General features: G+C 36.8%; 1 protein-coding gene and 1 pseudogene across 1 annotated transcript in view; both read left to right on the forward strand.

The window, feature by feature from the left end:
• Positions 1-973: 973 nt before the first annotated feature.
• Positions 974-23,328, forward strand: part of L3MBTL4 (L3MBTL histone methyl-lysine binding protein 4) — a 331,967-nt gene continuing 309,612 nt past the window's right edge. The window contains exons 1-3 of the mRNA XM_019755692.3: positions 974-1,064; positions 2,526-2,625; positions 14,839-14,887. Coding sequence (XP_019611251.2) covers positions 2,554-2,625; positions 14,839-14,887 — 121 coding nt within the window. The 5' untranslated portion in view covers positions 974-1,064; positions 2,526-2,553. The remainder of the gene's footprint in view (positions 1,065-2,525; positions 2,626-14,838; positions 14,888-23,328) is intronic.
• On the forward strand, positions 14,561-14,675 carry LOC141567037 (U4 spliceosomal RNA; annotated as a pseudogene).

The following is a 23,328-nucleotide window of genomic DNA, read 5'->3' on the forward strand; positions in this document are numbered from 1 at the left end:
CTCTTTTAGTTGAATCATAAAGAATAAGTAAGAGTTAGAGAGGCTGAAAAGGGCAAGGTTGGTAATAGGGAGGGTATTCCGAGGCTGAGGGACCACCAAAGTACGGGACCGAGCAGCTGCAGGCCTGCAGTGTTCCAAAGGACTGCAAAACCTGTGGACTGACTGCAGCATATGACTGGAGGTGGTCAGGGAGTTAATAAGAATAGAGGGAGAAGATGAACTCAAGAAATATTTAGTACATTAAACATCAGCAGAACCTGGTGACAGAGTATGAGGTGTGATGTAAAGGATGAAAGGATGACATGATGGTAACTCTTAGGTCTCTGGCTCAGGTAAAGTCAGAGTTGCAATTAGCTCAGAAAGGTGTCTTTGAATTAGAAAAAGATGCATTTTCTTCCTGGCAGATGTAGTAACCCTGTGGCATGAGAAATGGCATGCGTGCAGAACCCAGGGTGGATTTCAGTTTCCATTTGCCCCTGGGCTTGGTGCTCTTGTGCAGTGCACAGTCTGAGCAACTGTAAGGGGCAGATATGGAAAATGGGTGGCCAATGGTGTCATTAGTGCCAACTAGGAAGAGAGTAGAACTGGGAGGCAGTGAGAGGGGTAATGATGCGCTCAGTTATGAATGTATTCAGTTGGTAGTATTTAAGATCATTTGTTTAGGTGGAAATATCAGGGAAGAAGTTGGATATATGATTCTAAAACACTGGAAACAATAGATGACTTAGATCATTAAACTTAATTTTAAACTACATGTTGATTGTAGTTAAAAGTATTCAAAGTGAACAAATGACTTTTTGAATTATAACTCCAATGGCACTTGTGTAGTACCAGTGGTTGTTTCTCCAAAGCTGTTAACCTGCTCTATCAAAAAACTCAGTCCAAATAGCTTTTTAAAGAATACCCACTACTGTTTATTAATGTACTGAAGAATGGTCATGATAACTTGGATTGGTAAGTTTTGTTTTATTTTCTTTGTTCCAGATTGCTGTGCTATGCCTTATATGATTAAGACCTCTTACCAAGAATACCTTGGCTTTGACACTTCTGGAGAGTCAGATCATGTGAGTACAGAAGCTGTGCAGGCAGATTGCAACAAAACCCAATTGCTTAGATCAGCTAAGTAAAAAATAAAAAAAAAAATTATGATAGATAAGAACAAAAAGATAATACCTGTTTCTTTGTTTTGTTTTTTTGATATAAGTTCTAGATGAGGTAGAACACTCATCTCTTTTCCCCATTCATTATTATACTAGGAGCTATAAAATCAACAGTGCAGTTCTTTTTTTTAAATTAAAGTTTATTGGGGTGACAACATAGAAACAACAGTGCAGTTCTTATATCAGCTAATTTATTAGGGTATTTATGGCAACCAATTACAAGTATTGAAAGCATGTTTCTTGATTTGTTTTTGTGATTCTAAAGGGACAAAAACCTCTCACCTCGTGGGAATATAAAATAAAGTGTAGGAAATATAGTCGGTAATATGATAAGAACTATGTATGGTGCCAGGTGGGTACCAGACTAGTCAGGGGGATCGCTTCTTAAATTGTATAAGTGTGTAACCACTATGCTGTACATCTGCAATTAATATAAAATAATACTGAATGTCAACTGTAATTGAAAAATTAAAAAAGGGGGGAATAAAGGGGAATAAGAGGTTCAGAGTTCCAGGTATAAAACAAGTCTTGGGGGTGTAATATACAGCATAGGAAATGCAGTCAGTAATATCGTGATAGCGTGGTATTGTGTCAGATGGTTGCTGGACTTATGGTGATCACTTCTTTAGCATAGGGAATATAATCAGTAATATGGTAATAACTGTGTATAGTGCCAGGTAGATACTGTTGAATAACTATGATGTACACCTGAAATAATATAATATTGTACGGTAGCTATATTTTATTTGTTTGTTTGTTTTTTGTTAGCTATATTTTAATAAAAATCTTAAAAAAGAAGAAATGAGCTATCTAGCCATGAAAAGACATGGAGAAAACTTAAATGCATGTTACTAAGTGAAAGAAGCCGATCTGAAAAAGCTACATACTGTGTAATTCCAACTCTATGACATATTGGAAAAGGCAAAACTAGGGTGACAGTAAGATCAGTGGTTGCCAGAGGTTATAGGGGGAGGGAGGGAGGAATAGGCAGAGCACAGAGGATTTTTAGGGCAGTGAAACTATTCTGTGTGATACTATAATCGTAGGTACATGTCATTATACATTTATCCAAATCCATACAATATACAACACCAAGAGTGAACCCTAGTGCCAACTATGGGCTTGGGTGATAATGATGTGTCAGTGAAGGTCCATTGTTTGTAACAAATGTCTCACTCTGGTAGGGGATGTAGATAGTGGGGACAGTTGGCATATGTGTGTGGGTAATATGGGAGCACTATATACCTTCCACTCAGTTTTGATGTGAACCTAAAACTGCTCTATAAAATAAAGTCTATTTAAAAAACAAACAACAAAACAACAACCAAAAAACCTCTCAACTTTTTATATGGCACTGTTTTGCAGAAAGACACTGAGGAGTGCTAAAGTGGCAATGAAACAGCCCAGCAGGAAGAGGAAGCTTAGTATGGATTCCAAAGAGCATTTGAATCAGGATGGATGCTTGGTAAGATGTCAGTTCCTAGACTCTTTCTTATAGTTTCTGCTCACTGTGGGAAATCACACTGTATTTGTATAGTGTATACCACAGTGGAGGTGTTTGTTCAGTCACTCCAAACTGGTTGGTTGAGTTTTATGTATAGTGGTATAGAATATAAGTATCATTACAGTCTAGCATATCTTAAAAGGCAGTCTTCATTTTAAAAGTGAAAGGAGACTTTTTCTTTTAGAAAAATAGAGGTCATTGATCATTGCCAAGTATGGGATGGAGATTGTGAACTCTAGAGGGCTGCATTTGTCAGGGTTGTCCAGAGAAGCAGAACTAGTAGGAGTAGTTGACAGTCCTGTCACAATCACTGTTCACAATTTCTGTCTCTGTTTGATAATGATGAATTATATGTACGTGTGTGTGTATGTGTGTGTGTGTGTGTATATATATATATATATGTTATATGCATATATATGAAGAGAGAAACAGAGACAGAGAGAGGCCGATTTATGTTAAAGAATTGACTTATGCAATCATGCAATCATGGGGGTTGGCAAGTCTGAAATCTACAGCTCTACAGGGCAGGTTGGCAGGCTGGAGACAGAAAAGAGTTGATGTTGCAGTCTTGAGTCCAGAGGCAGTCTGGAAGCAGAATTCCTCCTTCTTGGGTGAGGTCAGTCTTTTTTCTCATAAGGCCTTCAAGTGGTCGGATGAGGCCCATCCGTATTGTGGAGGGTAATCGGCTTTACTCAGAGTCTACTGTTTAAATGTTAATCGCGGCTAAAAAAACACCTCACAGTGACATCTCAACAGCTAGAGGCTATAATACGCATCATGCTTCTGGTGACCTGTGCTGTTTCCTTATGACAACTTTTTGTATTCCTACAAATTTCAAGGTGCGCAGAAGTGAACAAGGGACCTCTGTGGTGACTGTTTTGGGATTAGTGGGTCATTAGAGCATTCTCATTGTGACCCTCTCATGGGCTCTTATTATGAATTTGGGTGTAGATTTGGGGGTCTTCATGTGGGTTGTGGTTAGAAATTTACAAATTACAGTTGGTGAAATAACACAGTTTGGCACATTCTGTGGTTCAGTGCCAAGTTAGGAGTGGTTTGATGAACTCCAGACAGACGTTGAATGAGACATGTCAAGCGATAATGTGGATTGTGCTTGGTTTTGAGACATTAAATGTCAAGCTATAGAGCTGTTTCCTCAGGGTCAGCGGTTGATGTGGGGCTGAGGTCCAGTTCCCCTTGTGGTCCAGATTGGTTTTATCTCATTGACCAGTTCCATCAGATTGGAGTGCCCTAAATGTATCCCAGAGCGCTTGCTCTCTAAGGTGACTTGGAACAGACTTAGGAAGGCCTATATCTGTCTCAAGTTATGTGAGGATGCCATTCTTCTCAGCACTTCTGGATTGCTGCGTCATGCCCTCTGGGGAGACGGGGTGTTTGATGTGTTCCAAGTTATTTTTGGATAATGCTTCTCCAGTGGTAGTCTCTGGACCAGCAGCATCAGCATCACCTGGGGGTTTGTTAGAAATGCAAATCCTCCAGACCTTAGTGAATCAGACATACTGGAGGTGGGGCTCAGCAATTTATAGCTTACCAAGCCCTCCAGGTGATTTGGATACATGCTTATGTTTGAGAACCATTGTCCTAGAGAAATAGCTAGACATACACGTATCTTACCTATTATTAGTGCTATAGTTATAGTCCATAATGGCTGCTGCATATTTATGAAATGTTTTAGTGTAATATTTGAGGCCCTCTCCCTTCCTATCCAATGTATTTTTCTATCTTTTCTTAGTATCATTTCTCTTTAAATGATGACTTCCCTGTCTCAACCCTTCGGTTATCTTGCCCTACAACATTAACATTTAACCTGTCTCTTCTCTGTTGCCACAAATCCCAGTTTTCTCTTATAGCCCAACTTGGTTTCTGACTTAATGCTGATGCTTTTACCATTATGCAGTCCCACATTGCGATTTTCCCTTTTTTGAACTCCAGAGTGCTCAACACTTATCTAGGTGCTATTTTAGCATGGCTCCTTGCTTGGCTGGATTTCTAAAACTATCTGTTGAATGATGTTCCTGGTGTTTAATGGCATCTTCATGCAAATCGACTTTTTTGATCAATAGTAAGCAAATGACATTTCAAAGGACCATATTACTAATTTGAGTTTTGAGCTGTTTTGAACATATCATTATTTTAAAGGATGTTCACATAGGATAATTGAAAAGATGTGCATTTAGGATGAATTCTGCATTGCACTGTCAGTTTGGGGCTCTTTGGCAGTTACAATGTCCATTTTCATTAGGTAAATTTAATAGTTTAATACAGAAAGCAGGTTCACCTCTGTGGCCGCATTCACTGTGGAGAGAAAGGGGTTTGATCTTGTTTGAGTTCAATCACTAAAATCATGTTTGAATTTTGATTGAAATGTCAGTAACGTCCTTCACTTTCTATGTTACCCTTATGATTTTACAAGTGACATTTCCAGTCAACCAAGCAAAATAGCAGTGGCAGATTAAGCACATGAAACATCAAACTAATGAACAGTTGGGTGCTTTCTAAACATCTGCTTTTGAGACAGTAATTTATATCTTGGATGTCTATTAATTTTCAGATGCTGATCTTAATATCTGCCGATGAATGTCTTCCTGGGCAAATAGTTTCTCTGTATTTCTTCATAGAATTTAGAAAATGTTTATTTGGAACCTCTGTACTGTTTTCCACACCAATAAATTTAATAAATAAAAAATAAATAAAATAAAAAATATATTTATATCTTTCAATATACAGGCACATAGTTAAAAAAAATCAAATAATACAGACTGGTATTAAAAAAAGAATGCAAATTTTCTGTATACGCAGTTACACACATGATAAACTCCAAGTCTTTTCCTAAGGTTGTGACCACTGTTTACATTTTCTTGTGTATCTATGTGGGAATAAAAAACAAAAGGAAGCTATGTATGTTTGTGTGTGTGTGTGTGTGTGTATACACACACACATATATATACACACACATATATATTACACACACATAATGCATACATAATGCCTACATACATGTATACACGTATCCCAAATAGGCTTACACTATGCTTCTTGTTATGTATCTTACCTTTTTTGCACTTAAGCAGGTATATCATGGAGATTCAGACCTTGTCTTTGTCTTCAATAGTGTGTAGTATTAATATTTCATTTTGTAACTGTAACATAATTTATTTAAACAGTGCCCTACTGTAAATAAACAGTTAGGTGATTTTTATTTTTTGTTGTTACACACTATATTACAACCAATGTTCTCACTCATATATGTTGGTGTATTTTATACTTGATTCATAGATTAAATCTTATCAGAATTACTGTATTAAAGAATATGTGCATTTAAAATTTTGATAAGCCTTTCGTATCATCATCCAAAGAGGTGATGCCAGTTTATATTTTCTGTAACAGCATCTGCAAGAGTGCCTTTTTTCCTTAGGGATTTTTGTATGTTTTACATCTTTGTTTGTTAAAATCTACCCTGTGGATGAACTTCCGTTTACCACGCTGGTCTAGGGAGCACTGCTGCAGTCTTGAAGAGAGGTTCCCTTGCTCCTGTTAGACTCCTTCACATAATTATGCTTTTGCACAATATCCAAAACAAAGACAACTGTCATTTTTGGGTGCCAGTTGCTAGCCTTTCCACCCACCACCTTTAGAATTGACTGGCAAAGTGTAATCACATGCAATGGAGAAACTAAGCTTTTTTTTTTTTTCAACTTGATTTCATAGATGTTTGGTGTGTATGTGGGTGTTCTGGGTATAAAACCCCAAGCATATGTGGGCTGTAAAATTTCACATTTCCTACATAAATTGCAAGTTTCCCAAATAAAAAAAAAAGGAAATTTTATTTAACTGTACAAAAATGAAATACATGGTCTCTAATTGTGTATATAAATATCTGATACTGAATAAATGTTAGCAACCATTCTTCCTCTCCCTCTGAACCTCTTAAAATCTATGAATCTATATCTAATTAGTGAATATGCGCTTTGAGAAATAGAAATATGACATTATTTATTCTCTAACGAGTATTACTGAAGAAAAGAGCGCCAGATTAGAGTAATGCATACAACTGAGTACAAAGGACATTAGTGCTGCAAGGCATGTTTGGCCTTCAGAGAAAGGCTGGGATCACTAGGGGCTCGTGTCTTGAAGTATGAAGAGTACGTGAGATGTGCATGTTTAATGCTTTATTTCATTTATTTAATAAATAAAAATATTTATCTAATGCATATTTAATGCTGTTGTCACAAATGGCTCTTAAATCTAACCTGATAAAATACGAGAATAGAACTTACTTGCGTTTTAACATCTGGGTGCTCTCTAGGCAGCGAACCTTGAGAAGTAAGAAAGTGTAAGGGTCATAGCAGGGATCGTCAGGGCCAAGGAGGCAGCATGAGCAAAGGTACGGGGACGGAAGCAAATATAACATGTGTGATATATGATGAGATTATAATGACTTGTCTGACCAAGCAGATGTTGTTCTTGGCAGTTTTGTAAAATGATCATTAGGTTGAAGGTCAGAATATTTGGATTTTAGTCTTTGGCTCTGGTGATAATGAGTTCTGTGACCAAGGACAAGTCCTTCACCAGGCTGGGGCTCAGCTTCTTTGTCTGTAGAACAAGAGTCTTAGATTCGAAGATCCTTAAGGGCCTTTCGACTTCAATAAGCCAAAGATATGGCACATAAGCAATAGTCAGATGACTAGGGTGGACCTGGGTGGCTGAGATTAGAAGGTCTTGAAGGCACAGCAGAGGAAGTTATACTTGATGTTGTGGCCACTAGACTTGATGTACTGATGGGGTGGGGGACATGGTTGCCTTCAACTTGGGCATAGTGTAATGAAATCTATTTTATAATATCCTTAAATAGATGTTGAGAAAATGTTTAGGGTGGGACTATTTTAGTTTCTTATTTTTCAGTAGTACTAAGGTTGTTTTTTTGTTTGTTTGTTTGTTTTTTATTGTTTTGTTGCCCCACACATGACTGATAACAGTTTGCATCCACCAATATAATTCATTTACGAGTATATGTGGAGGAATCATAGAAAGAAGATGTTTATAAAGCTTTCTTAGATTTTTTTTCTCTATGTTTTTTGTATGAGTCTTAGCAAATAGTGTTTTAAAATATACCTATGATTTTGTTTTTATTCAGGTATAACGAGACTAACAGATCAAGAGACAACTACTATTGAAAAGACAGTTTGTTACTCACATTTCTCAAGAGGAGGGGGCATGTCACACCATGCGGGGCCATATGGGGCAGGTCAAGAATCAGTCCGGAGGTAGAAGGACTGAGGGGAAAATGTAGGCAAAGGCCTTTACTGTGTTTTTTATAGGAAGGAATGGGCAAGGCAGGGTGAGCAAGGTAAGCAGGTTTAGGGTTCAATGGTTTGAATAATTTCCATGCTCTCTGGCTGTAGGCGCTTTCTCTGTGTGTCTAGTACCTGGCCCTGGGATAGTTCAGGGCGGGAGGACAGTGTCCCAGACTGCAAGAGCCTGATAAAAAGAGGTGAGTGGGGTGTGGACTCAGGATTGGTGGTTTGCATATCAAAGGCATGACCACAGGCAAGTTGTTTGCTAGTTCTAGGAACTAGTTCTCCTTGAGAGGAACAATCCCGCCCCTGTCCAAAAGCCCCCAAGAGTCAAAGTGTCATAAAATACAGAAAATAAAAAAACATGTTAATAAAAAATACTATAGAGGGATTTCATTCAGCGACTGTAGTTATATTATTGAATATTTTAACAAAATGAGAAAATTTTCTTCTCCCTGTCTGCATCTAAATACCAGTAGGGCGGTGGAAAGTAATTCTTTCCTGAATTTGTGTCTGAAAGGATCTTTTCATTTATCTTCCGTTTGTACCCCTCATTGGATCAGACCGAAAGAGAATTTGAGAAGTGGACTTGAAGCAGCAGGTGAAATGCCAATAGTAGCTTATTACTGCAGTTATTAAATAGGGTTTCCGTGTTTTGTATGATTCATGAAGGCAACAGATATAACCCTCCATTCTTATGGAAGAGGAAGAGCAGGGTGCTTCAGGGCCACCCATTGCTCCAAGGCCCGGGTCTGACAGTGAAGGAAAGGAGTGGGCATTACCTCCCAGTTCTAAGTGGTGACTTGGAACTGCCAAGCACAAATCAGAGGGCGAAAAATCCTTTGTTTTGCTTCCTTGATTGGAATTCATAGAGAAATGTAGACACTGATTAATTAGAAAACGTCACTGTAACTTGTAGTAGAAGTATATGTTGCCCTCCAGGGCCATCAGGTGGGAACAGAACATGAAGCCATTTGGGTGATTTTCCCATCTCATAGTCTTCCCCTCCAAAATGACGGATTTTAAATTGAAGAATGGGGATGTACCATAGCAAAGACTTATTTTATGTTCCTTAAACCATTATCTTCCATTTTTCAGAGCACTGTTTTTGTTTTCCCCCCTAAAGCTTTACTTTCATTTTTTAGAACTAAAGTTCAAAACCTGAGAAATCATAGTAATGGTTTCATTTTTCTCAATTTATATTGATTTCAATAAGTGTTCTGTCTGGGAGGATTAGGAAAACTGCTCATTTTTCCTTTTGTTTTGTTTTTTAAATTCTCTTTTCATTAATAGCACTGTGGATTTATTACCTTTATGGAATAATTAATTAGCTCAGACAGAAGCTAAGAACATTAAACCTAGCAGGAGCTTTGGAGAACAATTATTCCAATCCCTTTATTTTACAGATAAGAGAAATCAGGTCCAGAAAATATATGTCATTTGTTCACAGTTACATAGCACTTTATGGGTGGGGTTGGGATTTGGCCTTAGGTCACCTGACCCCAAATTCTGCATTTTCCCTGCTTTATTGTATTAAATCCTTTTTTGTTTGCAAAATTGTTCAAAAAATGAGGTCAGTGTATCATAAGAGAAATGTAAGTTTATTCTGAAATACAAAATTATGATCTCTGGTGTATATATTTATAACCTTGATCCACCTGAAAAAAAAAAGAAAAAAACACATATGGATATAATGAGCCTGGGTAATTTAACTCTGAAGTGAGAGGTAATTTTCTTTTTTTTTTTTTGGTGAGCAGTATATTTCTTCTATCCAGGCAGAATTTCAATAGCAAATAAAGTTGTGAACCAAACAAGCAAACATCCTAATCCACTAACTGAGTGACATACAATATATTATATATTTCTTATATTTGAATGGCATCGTGATTATAAAAATGCTTCCTTAGCTGTTGCGCTCACATACTCAACTCTTGAATACTGTGTCTTTTTACCATTTCAGCTTTTGCAGTAGAACCTTTATGAGAAGAGACTTGTTATTTTAAATTATGTAAATTTCCCTTTATTAAATGGGTAAAGAAGGATGAAATTGGGGTAAAGAGCTACCATAGAAAATTAGATGTGATTCAGCTCACCATTTCACATGCAGTAGAATAGAGGTGGGTAGGATTGCATTACTGCTTTCCCACACCCACCCCCTGCCTGGTAAACAGCATCCATGCGGCTCATCGTGTGGCACACAGACCTGCAGCTGTGGCATCAGCTGGGGACTGGTTGGAAACTCATAATCCCAGGCCCCACTCCAGACCTCCTGAATCCAGATTTGCATTTTAACAAGATTCCCAGGGGGCTCACATGCATGTTAAAGTTTGAGAAGCACTGGGTTATGGTACGTTTTATCAGGATGCTATCTTATTAATTACATTAAGATATCTATGATAACTTTGTACTAATTTGCATTCATGCTTTCGTTCAGCAGTTATTTGTTTAACTAGACTAGGTGTTAGGCTATGTTTTGGGGATAAAAGATGTTAAGACATTGTCTTCTTTCAGTGAACTCATCAAAGCAGGCAAGACCAATAAGGCAGATGATGGTAGTGCAATGTGGTAGGCCCAACAATAGAGATTTGTATAGGACAGAGGTGTCCAAAGTTTTGTCAATGTTTTTCACCAAGGGCCATATGCGGTAAAATACACAAACAACCAGGCCACTCACTCGAGGTGAAGTATGTATTGCCTCACCTGGTTTATTTAAGTAAACTAAATATATTTTTGGAATTTGCTGCGGGCCAATAAAAAATGGATCAGCCCGTGGGCCGCAGTTTGGACACCCTGGTATAGAATATCTCCAGGCTTCAGAAGGCTACCCAACCTAGCATGGGTGGAGGGGAGAGGAGGAAGTAGGATCAAAGAAAGCTTCTCGAGCTGACGCCTAAAGGATAAATATAATAGGTGTGTATTAGTTTTGTATTTCTGCATAACAAATTACTACAAACTTAGAGGTTTCAAACACCCATTTCTTATTACCTCACATTTTCCGTAGGTTACACAGACAGGCATGGCTTAAATGGAGTCTGTGTTTAGAGTCCCAAAGAGTGAAATTAAAGTGTTGGCCTGGCTGAATTACTTCTGGATCTCAGTGGTCTCTTCCAAGCCCATGTGGTTGGTGGCAGAATTCTGTTCCTTGTGGTTGTAGGGCTGAGATTCCTGCTTTCTTGCTGGCTGTAAAGCAGGGGCCACTCTTGGCTCCAAGAGGCTCTATAGTTCCTTGCCATGTGGCCATCTCACAGCATGGCAGCCTGGTTTTTCAAGGCCAGCAGGAGACTCTCCTGTTCCAGTTAGCTGAGGTATGTCATTTATTGCACTGCAATCGAGAAGTGACCATCCCATCACCTTTGCCATATTTTGTGGTCTAGACCCACGTGATAAGTTCTACCCCCCACTCAGGGGAGGAGATTCTACAATGTGTGGCTCCTTGGGATCATTTGAGAATCCCTCCCACCCCAAGGAGATTAAGCTGGTAAGGTGGGAGTGTAGGTGAAGGAGGCTGCAGAATGAGTTCGGGGAACTTTGAGCAGGGGATAAAAAGAGGTTTTGAGTATAAAATGATGAACTTATTTTGTAATTATTGAATTTCAGGAGCTTGTAGGGCATCCAGATGAAGCTGTGCAGGGGGACTTTGGATCTGCACATTTGAATTTTGATGAAGGGAGATATAGATCCACTGGTGGTCATGTTTGTGAGACTGAGAGTGGACTGGATGGTGTAGAGGGGGTGAGTGACACAGGTGGTGGGCGAATGGAACCCCAGAAGAGCAGCAGTGAGGGTTGTGCTCAGGAAGAGACACTGGGGCAGGGAGACAAAGGCAAGCCCAGAGTAGTGCAGGGAGAATAGAAGTGTAGTATTGTCATTTAGGGGGCAAGAATGCCACGGGAGGCTGTAAAAACTAAACCAGTGTGGCACTGGTACTAGGATAGACAGATCAACTAAAGAAGCAGAAGAGAAAAGCCGGAAGCAGGAGCAAACACATGGAGTTGTGTGTAGTGCACACATCCTAGACTGATGGGGAGGAGAAGGACTAGTGGTCTTGGAACAGCTGAGTGGCCACCTGGGCAAAAATAGTGTGGCTTTACCTCACACCATATCCTAGTACACACCATATCCTCAGATTTATCAAAGATTTGAATGTAAGAAATAACATGTAACTGTAATAGATATAAACAGTAGACATAAACAATAGACATAAACAGTCTGGGAGTTGAGAAGGATTTTCTAACTATTACTCAAATCTGGAAGCCATAAAAGAAAAGTTGTATAGTTTCATTTGTTAAGTGAAACAAGCAACAAAAATCTCTGCATATTAAAAATATCATAAGAAAAATAAAAAGAAATGACAAATTGGAAAAAATAATGCATCTCGTATTGTAGAGAAAGGACTAATCTTTGTGATTTATTAAGACCAAAAGATGAGTAATCATTCCAACAGAAAACTGGACCAAGAATGTAAGGAGATATTCCATAGAAAAGGAAATACAAATGGCTTTTAAATATACAGTGATCTTCAACTTCCTCATAATGAAACAAGTGCAAATTAAAACTATAGTGAGGTATCATTTTTCACTTGTCATCTTGGCAAAAATCCAAAAATTTGATAAAACACCCTTTTAGCTGAGCAATGGGAAAACAGGCCATGATCTGAGGCTTGTGGGACAGTTCAGTGTGGTAGCTTGTGTGGGACCTGACTTGGTGGTACTTATCTGCAGGAAACATAAATCTCCACTTCTGAGAAGTGATTCCAGAGATATCATTGCACAATGACTTATGTGCTAGTTTTTCACTGAAGCTTTATATGATTGGAAAACAGATAGGAAACAACCTAAACATCCATAAATATGGAGCCAGTTATATAAATCATGAAATATCCATTCAGTGTAATATTGTGCAGCTATAAAAAAAAGAAGAATGCTCTTTGTAAACTCATAAGGATCTCTGAGGTACTTTGTTATGTGAAAAGAGAGATAGAAAACAGTATTATGATATGATACCTTTTGTATACAAGAGCAAGAAAATAAGAATATATATTCATGTTTCTTTGTATTTTTGTAATGAACACTTTGCAAGGGTATATTAGAACCTAATAACAGTGATTATCGAGTGGAGTATTATGAGTTGGCCAGATGGGGGAGGACATGTAGGAAAATTTTCACTGTATAATTTGTTTTTAACTTGAACCATATGAACTCAAAAACTGAAATAAATAATATGTACAGAAAGATACCAAGTGAAGGCATCTCAGGGAATCTATCACACTCAGTTAAATATAGCTGTATGGACAAATGGCAACCTGATACAGTCATCTTAAGACTTGTTGGTTTGCTTAACCCATCAATAAAGAAACTTGAATCACACATCTACATATATGTGGATTATTGTTTATTTGAAAATTATATGATTTACTACTATACAAATTGTATTTTGTACCTTAAAACCATATACTGCAAAGAAACTAAAAATGTATAACATGGAAATGAAACTAATGTTACTTTTTAACAGTTAAAAACGAGTTTGCTTTCACCACACTATTAATATGCATGATTCCTTTTTGAAAGCTTGATTCAAAGCTTTGTGTTACCATGATCTAAAGTCTATATTTTACGTTTGGTTTTAATGGTTGTCATATCTAGAATCACTGACCTTCCTGGTTTGTCTAGAACTGGGGGACCCCCGAGGTGTGGGACTTAAGTGCCGTGGCCCAGTTAATCCTGAACAAGCGGGAAAAGTCAGTCACCCTGGTGATAACTTACAAAGATACGTCCCAAAGATACAGAGGAATGAGTTGAAGAAATGATTGCTGGGCAAACTTAATAAATCATGGTACTGATTTTTCAGCATCACCCATCAATTATGCAAAAGTTTTTGTATATTTCAGCTGCTGAATTTTCACCTTCTGTGATGACAATCAGTTTTTCTTGGGACCTAATCAAAAGTATTGCATATTTCTATTCCCAAAAGTGATTTCAAAGCCCATTAACACCCTTCACTTGGAAACTCTGTCCCCCAACTTTTAAGTGTACAGTTATTATGAGTGTTTTAGGGGGCACACATTGTGTATGGCCAAAAAATTATGTTAGTGGATACCCACTAACAAATACTCTTTGCTACTGTATCTTTCACACAGTAGTCTTTGTTAAATGGTCAACTTTCCTTGAAGATTGCTGTGAGAGTGTGCCTGATGAATTGTTTGCTCCATGGAGGGAAGCTCTGGCATCTTCTTATTGGTTGCTTGTATTGTCCATCATATTCAGTCTGTGGTTTCTTCCCTGGAATCTTTGAAGTCATTTGTCTATTCTATGAAGGTCAGTTTGGCTAAAATTAGATAATGTTATCTTAACTGAGCATTATAAACTGTAGTAGATCCCAGTAGGCTGAAAGCAAAGGTTGGAAGGAGGGCTTGGCTCTGGTGTAGGATGTGCCTCTCCCGTCAGCCTGCCTCTTGTGTGACTGTCAGATCTAGGGATCCCATTAGGGAAACCCTTTTGTCAACTTCAGTATGAATTGGTCTTGAACCTTACTCTCTCTCTCTGTCAGCCAACAAAGAATTAAGATAGTAAAAAAAGATTCCTAGCTTTGCGCAGTGGCAGTATCGTAGCCAATGAGGTTTATCCGAGGCGCGATTATTGCTAATTGAAAAAAGATTCCTCCCATGTTTGAATGAATTGTGGTGTGCCCCTCCTGGGGTTTGTGCCCCTCCACACACACCTGGAGCGCACTGGCTCCTGTGCATTGTCCCTTCATTATAGTGGTTTTCATGGCTTGGCTTTCTGCAGACAGAAAAATTGGTTTTTGGCGTTTCAAACAATGACTCAAAAATATGGTCTAAACCATGTTTTCTGTGTTCTAGGAGCAAGCTGAAGAAGAAAAGAGGGACGGTGCAGCTCCTTTGAGTCACGGTAATTAGCACCGCCCTTTACAGTTTTAGTTCACAATGAACAACTTGTAAATGAAACTTATTAGATAGCTTTAATTGTTTTAAGTTTATTAATTTAAGTCAATAATAATAATATTATTTGTCAATAGTGTGTTACGTACTCTTCTGTAGACTTTATCACTGTCACCTAAGATTTTCAAATATGTACATCAAGAAAAAGTCTGAAGCTCTTATTTATTTGCTTTTTAAAAAAGTTTTAAGCAAAACAACTTTTGATTTGTAAAATTTCCCTGTGAACAAGAAAATAAGAGATGCTACTTAGTTTATTTATAATTATTTGCTTAAGCTTTTCCCAGATTAGTTTAAATTTCTAAGGATTGCATTTGTACTCTTCTATTGAAGTCATGTTTTAGAGGAAATTGTACATTTGCTCTAAAATGAATATCTCTCATTATGGTTATTAATACATCAATTGGTTTTAGATAACAGCTTTTTAATATTCAGCTAATTCCCTGTGCTTTAAATTTAAATCAACAAATGCAGATGCTGTTTCCCTGGAATGTGTATTCCATACATTTTGTGATTATTTTTATATAAGTAGCCAACTGTTATTAAATTTTCTGTAAAATGTAGTTGAATGTTTAACATTTGTGCTATTCTCCACGGGAAGGAAGTATATAAATTTGATAATTTTTCTCTAATGATATTTTGAAGTACCTTAAATGTTTGTTTAATAAGTTTTTTTTTTTTTTTTAATAATGGAAAAAACTAAAAATACCTTGGAATAAATGACAAACAAGAATTGAGGTTTTTGTATTGCCTAGTCTTGGGACCCAATATAGAAAATTTGTGGTCTTCTACTTAGATGATTTTAAAAATAAAAGTTGTTTTCTATTTTAAGAAAAATGCTCCTTTAAAACTTCTTTTTCTCTTTTGCTCTCCCTCAATCCTATCATGTTCTTTCCTCAAAAAACAAAGTAGAATGTGGTAATTTGATAATTATGTAACTTGATGTTCAGCTCCATTGAAATACACTTTAATTATGCAATACTGGAATTCCAGAAATAAATTTAGACTGTACATGGTTGTAAAGGCAGGGTTTTTTAAAATGCATTTTTTTCTTCTCAGAAAGAGGTTGTGATTTAGTATATATGTTGTTGTTTCTTCCCTGCAGCTGTATTTTCACACTAATGTACATTGCTTTAGGTTCTCTTATTCTATGGTTGAAGCATTGATTCTACAAAAAGAAAAAAAAGCAGTTAGGCCAACCATTTAAAAATGTTCAGTTTTCAAAACTAAGATTTTCTTTTTAGTAATTTATTATTTATAATTTTATTATAGCCAGGTATATGTTTATCTTAAATAGTTTTTCAGTTTTAATGGAAAGTAAGTTTTTGCTGTTGTTCTTCCATTGTCAGATTTGTTTTATACTTAGTGGTCCATTCTCAAAACTTTTACCTTTTGGTTTATTATTCTCCAAATCTGTTATTGTTGTTGCTGTTTTCCCCCCTAGAACATAGCCAATGCTTAGAAGAAGGCTGAAATTTGGTTTTTGTATATAGATGCTACAAACTGCCAGTTGAAATGAAAACTGAATTATTGGAGGGGCTTTTGAAGTAATTTACATTTTTACCACTTTTAGTGGGATAAAGGGAACTATTCCCTAAATTGCCTATTGTCCTAGTGTTATAATGAGGATTTTTCCTCCTATAGTTCCTGGAAATAGTTTAATCTTTTCTGTAGGGTGCTTGCAAAACAAAAGAGATTTAGTCATTTACCTTGTCTTAAAAATAATATCAAAAGAAGATGAAAGGATTAGGAAATGAAAAGTAGTAGACACATTACAGTCATGGGGATATGGAATACAGTATGGGGAATACCGTGTTTCCCTGAAAATAAGACCTAATCGGACAATCAGCTCTAATATGGCTTTTGGAACAAAAATTAATATAAGACCTGGTATTATATTGTATTGTATTGTATTATATTATATTATATTATATTTATTATATTATTATTATATTATATACCCGGTCTTATATTATAGTAAAATAAGACTGGGTCTTACGTAAATTTTTCCTCCAAAAGACGCATTAGGGCTGATTGTTTGGCTAGGTCTTATTTTTGGGGAAACACGGTATAATCAACAATGTTGTAAAGATCAAGTAAGGTGCCAGATGGGCACTGGACTTATCAGGGGGATCACGTCATAGACTGTGTAGATGCCTGACCAATGAGCTATACACCTGAAGCTGAAGTAGAATAATATTGAATGTCATCTATAACTAAATATACAGGTGTTTAGTTATATATATAAATAACTAAATATATATATATATATATCTCATCACAGGAGGTGGAGCATAGCATAAGGAAGATAGTAAATGGTATTGTAACAGTTATATAAGATGTCAGACGGGGTAGTAGCTTTGTTATCACTTTGTGAGGGATGTAAATGTCTAACTGTTATGTTGCTTTATACACTTGAAACTAATAAAAAGCATGGTCTGGAGCAACAACAACAAAAATAATATCAAAAGAAAAACAAAAACTGTACACATACATATTTATATTTGAACAGAAAATTATATTGAAAAACAATTCTTGATAGTGATTTTACAATAAACAAGGTATTTCTCTGGAAATCATTACAAAATAATTTATTGAATGCTCAATCTGTGCCACTAACACTGACCCCTGTGTTACAGATGATGAAACTTTGAGAGGCCATTTGATTTATTTAGGGTAAACTTAACTAGTTAGTGGTGGATATAGTATTTGATCCCCCATCTAGCAAGTCCTAAAGCCTATGCACTTTCTATTTACTAGTGTCTTTTTTGTTTGTTTGTTTGTTTTTTTACTGTAACATTGTCCCTTCTTTGTGGCTATTAAAAACAAAGGTAGAAAAAACTGGAATCTTGCTTAGAAATGGTATGGGGAAAGTATCTGCTAATAATTGAAGTATTAATGGTATTTAATATAGCCTCTGTGTCCTTTGGGACTACCTGAACCAGATTTTTATTGCTATAGGTGTATGCTGAGATTAATTCTTTTTGGTTCTTTTGGAAATTCTCTGAGCTAGATTATTCCTGGTGATTCAAACAAATTTAACAGCTGTCTGAGATACCCTTAAGAGCAGGATTGTCTCAATAAGTATTATTTATTAATAATTATGTATATTTGAAGTTATAGAATTACTGTTGTCAATCACTGTGTAATCCCGGACCTCTACATTTGAAATCTCCAAAATAAAAACAACTGATTTCTTCAACTGGACAGGTGATCTGGCTTTTCATCTTCTAAATTTTAAGTGCTCTTTTTAACTAATGGTAACATTTGTTTGGTTGAGTGTTAGGGTAATGAGGTGCTTATGGAAGAAATTATAAAGGAAAACGAGATGTGTTTACATACAAATTAAATTCTGTACAACAGAGAACATCGTAATACAAAATTAAAACTGAAATAACAAACTAGCATGTATTTGTCACAACTACAACCTACAGAAGGTCTATAACAGATAAAGGAATTATAAAAAATAATCATATACACAAGATCTCAGTGCAAAAACAGGCAAAAGTAATGAGCAGGTAATTCATAAAAGAGGAAATGAATATACAGGTAAAAATAAATATATTAAATATATTCAGTCTCACTAGAGAACAAAGAAATTTAAAAGTAATGATGAGCATTTTTAACCTACTAAATGAACAATTTTAAAAAAGCTAATACCTCTTGCTGGTGCGATGGGGAAGACTGGCTTTCAGTACGCTGGTACTGGGAGTAGAAGTTGGCTGCATTGTTTTGGAGGACATATTGATAGGACTTATCAGCAGTGTTAAATTATCATTAACTTCAACTCAGAAACTTAACTTTTTTGAATTTCTTTTAATGAAATAAGCAGGAGCATTCAATTTATGCATATGATACTCATGGTACTACTTTTAAATGGAGAAAAGTTGAAAGTAATCTAAACGTCCAACAAATTTGGCATAGGTAAAACGTTGTGGTTACAACTGTATGTAGACAACTGTAGTCACTTAAGTGCTTTGGAAGAACTTTAAATTACATGGGAGGGAAAGCTTAAATAAAATATTAAGGGAAAAAGAAACCCCAGGAGATTCGTCTTGACGGTTGGAAAAAAATCGTGTATCTATTAATAGAAAGATGTTAATAATTGTTATGTCTAACTTGTGAGTATATTTTCCAAGTATTTTTTTTTTTTACACTTAGTAAGTAATCATGTTACAGTCAGACAATTTTTAAAAAATAAATTCAGAAACTCCTGAACACTAAAAACTTCACTTTATGGAATGGAGGGTATTGTTAGAATATCTGTTCTTGGATTTCTTTTATTTGTAAGTAAACTTTTATTTTGAAATAATTTTAGATTTAGAGAAAAGTTGCAAATATAGTACAGAGATAGTCTTATATACCCTTCACCTCGTTTCCCCTGATGTTAGTATCATATATGACCATACGGCATTTGTCAGAACTAAGAAATTAACATCGGTATATCAATATTCACTAATCTGCTGTCTTTATTCAGCTTTCCCAAGTTTTTCTACGAATGAACTTTTTCTGTTCCAAGATCAGTCTAGAATATCACTTTGCATTATCATTGCACATATTTCTTTTACCATATAGTCTCTCATCTTGTTTTTTCATGGCAAGAAGTCACCAGTATTAACAACATCCACATTTCTTGACAGTCACCGTATTTCCTCACTTGCCATCAACTCATCTTGTCCCCACCAGCTGGCATCTACATTCAGTCATTCCCCTGAAACTATTCATGTTTAGGTCACCAGTGCCTCAAGGTCAGTAATATTTTGTTGATTGAATGGAATAAGGAGCCTCACAAACCAATGGAAGCTTCCATGCTCTTATTTTTCTCACTCTTTAGATTTTGCTTAGACATTAACGCTGGGCTCTTCTTTGCTCCCTGTTGCTCAGTCTGCTTCTGCTGTAGTCCCTCATTCTGTAATACCATCATCAATTTGTAGTCAGTCAGTCAATCTAGAATCCTAGAGACATCTTGTCTCCTCCTTCTCTTTTACCCCTGAGCCTAGCCAATTATCATCTTTATTCATCCTTCCTGATATCTCTCAAATAAAATCTCCCAACTTCAAGCTGTCCCTGGTCAATTTTTAGTTCAGTCTTTTCACACTTGCTCTTCCCGAACTAAAATTTCTCTGAAATTCTGTTAGTAGAGTGCCTCCTATTCTTTCTTTAGAATATCATTAGAGGCCTGTCACCAACTGGCATTTGCTTGTAACCTGACACCCCTTCCTTGTTTTGCTCCAGCCAAATAAAACAGTCTAGACCCTGCTGTCTGAAAGCTTGTTTCTTGTGCCTGGAGGGTTCTTCTTCTGACCTTACCCAAGTAGTTGGCTTCTTCAGAACCTCATTATCTTTTCTGCTTTCTTTATTTTGCAGTATTTTTCTCTCTATTCTCTTTTTTTCTCAGCATATCATAGGACATTTGGTATTTAAAAAATCAGTGATATACCGTGTTTCCCCGAAAATAAGACCTAACCGAGAAATACGCCCTAGCATGATTCTTCAGGATGACATCCCCTGAACATAAGCCCTAATGTGTCTTTTGGAGCAAAAATTAATATAAGACCCAGTTTTATTTTGGGGGAAAAACGGTACTAGGCTATATCTTCCACTTAAGGTAAGCATCTTTTAAAGGCAAAAAATTACCCGTCCGGTGGATAAGATCTATTGTTTAGTATGCTGCAGTAATAATTTATTAAAGCACTGAAGTATTAATTAGCTAAATGGCCAAAAGAAGAATTAACACAGCTTTCATAAATGCTTAACTTACTTTCAGAGAGTAGTTTCTGTGCTGGGTCATATGGCTCATTTAGTGATTCTAAAAGACTCAAAGATGGCACCTTGAGCATTATCCCTTGTGTCTTTTGTTAAAGTAACAAGTTTACTTCCTGGATGTAATGACAGAAGTACTTTCTTGCAAAATAATTATATCTCAGTCTGCCTTTTTTGAACTTTGTGATCTGTTCATTCCTACCAAGGTAATTCCTTACCTAAGACTGGATACCAATATCAGAAGGGGAAAACCAAATCAATTTACTTTCGTCAGTTCTTATTATTATAGATGGCACTTACTATCATTAAATCACAGTTAAATATTCAGGCATTTGGATATTTTGAACCTAAAAATTACATTTTCATTGAGCCATGAAACTGTTGCTGAGGATAAATGGGACTTCTTTGTAAGTAATGAACATTTTGTGGGGGGATTTCAATAATTAAAGCATCCACATGCACTTTTAACAAAAATACTATGTAACAAATAGTTTTCAATGTACATTTTCAAATACTTTCTTTGCTCCTGATACTGATTTATATAGGAGCAAATCTTTGAATTTAATCGGTTTAGTTGCCAAACCTCCCCTTGTGGTATTGTGTTTCTCTTGGGTAATTCACGGTGGTGCGAATATATACTCTCACAAAGGAAAGGAGCACATTTGTTTCCTTCCTGGAGTCAGTCAGTAGACAGTATCAGTAATAAAACTGTATAAAGCACAAAGATAGGGCAAGAACCTGTATTCATAAATCCTGTTCTATAAAGACCACTTTTATGAGCCATGTTGAATTCTTTACTATGAAAGCAGGTATCATATTAAAATTTCTACTTCATTAAAGAACTTGCTGAGAAGCCGTCAGCTTATTTGTGTTCTCAAACAGTCCTATAGAGGAGTCCACCTAAAGGCAGCACTAAATCCTACTGTGTCTCTCATTAGAGGTCCCTGGTGGATAATAAGAGTATCGGACTCTGGAAAGGGGACTAAGTACCCTGATTTTGAGATTGATTAAGCAAAAGAAAATGTCACCGAACAACACTTAGTTCCAGGGGAGACCTCTGTGAAGTCTGGCAGAGTTTTCTAAGGGCCATGCTGCCAGTGGCCTCCATCCCCTGCCCCATAAAACACCCATCCCCCCACTCCTGCAGGTCTTCTTTCTGTTCCTGAAACCAGAGACATGTTGCATTTTGAGGTTGAACCAAAGGATTCTTTCCACTGACATGCTTTGCTCTTTTAAAGCATATTTGATCTTTGTTCATCATAATTACCTTTGCTACTGAGATTAAAGCTGCTATTTAGGGGGCATTTCGGTATTCATTTGAACCTGTACTGTTTCATGTGAAATATTTGGACTGTGGGCTAATTCATTGATATGACTATTTTAAATGGCTTCTTCATTTCCCTGTGCTCTCTTAGCACTGTAGAGTGAAAGCATTCCTCTTTTCTAAAATACATTTTTAAAAATTTGAAACTATATAAAACTTATGGAAAACTTATAAGTACAATACGAGAATTTTTTTTTCCTGAATTAGAGAATAAGTTGCCAATCCAATAGCAGCCTTCTCTGGACTAGTACACGTTGCCAGTTATTTTGCAAATGTCTCCAATTTTAGGTTTGTCTGATATTTCCTCATGATTAGATTCCAGTTATGCATCTTTTGGGGGAATATCTCAGAAGTACTATGCTATGTTCTTGTGGCATCTGATCGCATGGTACACGATTTTGATTAGTCCCATTTCTGATGATTACTTTGATTTCTTGATTAAAGTGGTCTCTACCAGGTTTCTCCACTGTTTCTCCAACCAACTCCCCACTCTGGGTTACTCCCCCAGGTAGATACTCTCAATACTTGTTTCAGATTCATTCATTCCCTGCTCTGTGCCATTCCACCATCTGTGGTGACACTGCCCTCACCCCGATAGGTTGCGATACTCTGTGCTGGACTTCCCCACCTGTGGGTATTTTCCTTAACCCCTCTTCCACCCCACCCCACCCCCGCCCCAATCCTCCTATGTGGATAGCTACTTTGTTTTGGCCCATGTAATAAATTCAGAACAGAGTTGTTCAGAAGAGGAAGGGAAGGGTAGAAAGAAAGAAGAGGGCGGAGAAGGCCAGGAGGATGAGGAAGTAGAACATATTTTCATTCTTAAATAAGAGAACAGCAGAAAATAACGAGTATCTGAAGCAGAAAAAAGAAAAAAAGACTGGGTGGTAAGTTTGAGTGTAGGGCCCTGCTTATGTCTCCCTTCAAGGTGAGGGGCACGTGTCAGTAGATAATGATTGAAGCCCCTATGAATCAGGGTAATTACATTGTTAAAAGTCATCTGATAGGTCTGCTTTTCTGTGTATGTAAGGGGTACTTTCTCATTTCACTGTCCACTACAGCACTGAGTTTAAGTGCAAACCCTCATTCTTCTCCCAGGTCCCAGTGCTGACTTTGCTCCGTTGCATTTTGACATGAAGTTCAAAGTTGTGAAGCACAGGGGAAAGTCAAGTGTGATAGTTGTGTTTTGAGCCTGGATGCCTGGGACCAATGTGGGTCTGATATTGGGACCTCCGGAGAATCCTGTGGATTTCCCTCAAAAGCCAGAAAGAGCTAGGAATTGGTGATTTGTTCTTGCTGCTTTGCTA

This window comes from Rhinolophus sinicus, chromosome 4, assembly GCF_057876585.1.
Source record: "Rhinolophus sinicus isolate RSI-liver-muscle chromosome 4, RSI-T2T, whole genome shotgun sequence".
Taxonomy (NCBI): domain Eukaryota; kingdom Metazoa; phylum Chordata; class Mammalia; order Chiroptera; family Rhinolophidae; genus Rhinolophus; species Rhinolophus sinicus.